General features: G+C 37.3%; 1 protein-coding gene across 1 annotated transcript in view; it reads left to right on the forward strand.

The window, feature by feature from the left end:
- Nucleotides 1–538: 538 nt before the first annotated feature.
- The window catches only part of REEP3 (receptor accessory protein 3), a 68,320-nt gene continuing 66,318 nt past the window's right edge, over nt 539–2,540 (forward strand). The window contains exon 1 of the mRNA XM_007959066.2: nt 539–604. Within this exon, the coding sequence (XP_007957257.1) occupies nt 545–604 (60 nt within the window). The 5' untranslated portion in view covers nt 539–544. The remainder of the gene's footprint in view (nt 605–2,540) is intronic.

Below are 2,540 nucleotides of genomic sequence, written 5' to 3' on the forward strand. Positions count from 1 at the left end.
TTACCAAATCACATGGCAGGCCATTAATTCAAATCCATTGTAAGTCCCAAGATCGGCAGAGCATGGCAGGCTGCTAAACTTTGACACGGCTACATGCAGGGTTCAAGGTGCCATAAGCTAGAGACTATCCCCAAGTCTTCTCCTTACCTACAGGAAGCAGACCACAGCCCAAAGGCAGCTACTCAGCTGCTTGTGGTAGATCCCACCATGGAGTTGATTGCCAGTCTCATCATGGGATATAACTGCCACCAGCTGCTCAGACCCTCAACCAGGCCCAGCCAAGTTGACATGCAAACTGAACCACCACATTTACCTAAAACATTGAAATCATCTTTTTGTAAAATCATTGACTCTCACTTTGCCTTTCTAAGTGGGTCTAATTTATACACAAATTGTCAATCATGCAAATTTACACTGTCATGAGTTTTCCATGTACTTCCTACTTTTCTATTAGGTGAAATTTCTATTAGGTGAAATTAGCTGTTAAAATCATGTTGTGTTGATTAGTCTTCTCATACTTCTTACTTTCAGGTTGGTGTTTGGAATGCTTTATCCTGCATATTATTCCTACAAAGCTGTGAAAACAAAAAACGTGAAAGAATATGTAAGTATAGTTTTATGAGTACTTAATTCGCTGATTATACAGTGATATACAATGTTAGAGAAACTATCATTCTTTTAGAAACAGCTACCATGTTTTGGATTAAAATAATGGTTTAAATGTGAATTGATGAAGCATTCCGGTTTTGTTTTGTTTTTAAAAAGTAATTTTGAAGACAGCTTCAAAGTGGACTTTCAAAAATAGTTCGCTGTCATTGGCATTTAACTAAATGTGTGGTCCCCAAGATGAGTTATTAGAGATAGCTCTTAATTTCAGGATTGGTTTGGGGAATGTTTATTTGTTTTTATCCTTATAAATTTATTGATATACTGACACTATTTCTGAGCCCAAAGCCTTTTTCTTCTGCCTTAGGGATTTTAACACTTTCTGATCAATTCAGATATGGTGAAGGTTCATCACTAGTGACAGTTGAAATCTTTTTTCCTTCATGAATCAAGCTGTATTTGTAACGATTTCCGTTTTGCTCTTCGAAGGTTTTTCTTTTCTCTTTCAGTTTCCTCTTGTTTGGTGGTTTCTTTGTTTGTTTGAGTTTTCCTTATGTTTTTACTTTTTCTCATTTCTATATGTTCACTTCATTCCCAATTTTATCCATACTGTTTAACAGAAATGGTCTTCTCCACCTATAACTCTTGCCATAGTTTACTGTGTGTGATGGGCTGAGTTTTCAGAGAAAAGTGGAAGCCTATCTTATTGATAGTCAGCAGGGATGAATGGTTAGTAGTGAGGTAACTGCACATCAGTAGCAGTGGCTCCTCCCCTTCTGCTGAAATTGATAGAACATAAAATTAATCATTTTAAAGTGACATGGCATTTTGTTGTTGTTGTTATGTGCCATGGAATCGTCTCCAACTCATAGCGACCCCTCCTTGGGTTTTAGTACATTACAATATTTTGCAACTACCCTCTCTGTCTCATTCCAGAACATTTTATCACTCCAATATAAAGCCCTGTACTCAATAACTCAATAAGCAGTTGCTTCTTATTCACCCTCTCTCCAGCTCCTAACAACAACCAATCTGCTTTCTGTTTCATGGATTTACCTATTCTGGGTAGTTCACATAAATGGAATCATACAATATGTGTAGCATGCATTAGTACTTCATTGCTTTTTATGACTGAATAATATTCCATTGGAATGTATGAAGTATGAATGTAGGAAAATTAGAAGATGTCAGAAATGAAATGGAACACATAAAGATTGATATTCTAGGCATATTAGTGAGCTGAAATGAACTGGTTTTGCCCATTTTGAATCACATGATCATATGATCTACTATGCTGGGAATGACAAATTGAAGAAGAATGGTGTGGCTTTCATCATCACAAAGAATGTTATCAAGATCTATCCTGAAGTGCAGTGCTGTCAGTGATAGGATAATATCCATCCACCAACAAGGAAGACCAGTTAATACTCCAAACAAAACCAAACTCACTGCCGTTGAGTCAGGACTAATGCATAGTGACCCCTTCTTGGGTTTCCAAGGTGGTATCACTATGGAAGTAGATCGCCCAATCTTCCTTCTGAGGAGTGGCTGGTGGGTTTGAACCTCCAGGCTTCTAGTTAGCTGTCAAATGCCTTAGGCACTATTACACACCAACCACCAAAGCCAAAGATGAGGAAATTGAAGACTTTTACCAATTTTTTCTGCAGTCTGAAATTGACCAAACATGCAATCAAGATGTGTTAATTATCACTGGTGGTTGGAATGCAAAAGTTGGAAACAAAGAAGAATCACTGATAGTTGGAAAATATGGCCTTGGTGATAGAAATGACAACAGAGGTCACATGATAGAATTTTTTACTTATTCATTGCAAATACCTTTTTTCAACAACATAAACGGTGGCTATACATGTGGACTTCACCAGACAGAGTACACAGGAATCAGATTAACTATATCTGTGCCAAGAGATGATGGA

This window comes from Orycteropus afer, unplaced genomic scaffold (genome assembly GCF_000298275.1).
Source record: "Orycteropus afer afer isolate SDZICR_OR568_19922 unplaced genomic scaffold, OryAfe1.0 scaffold00016, whole genome shotgun sequence".
NCBI lineage: Eukaryota > Metazoa > Chordata > Mammalia > Tubulidentata > Orycteropodidae > Orycteropus > Orycteropus afer.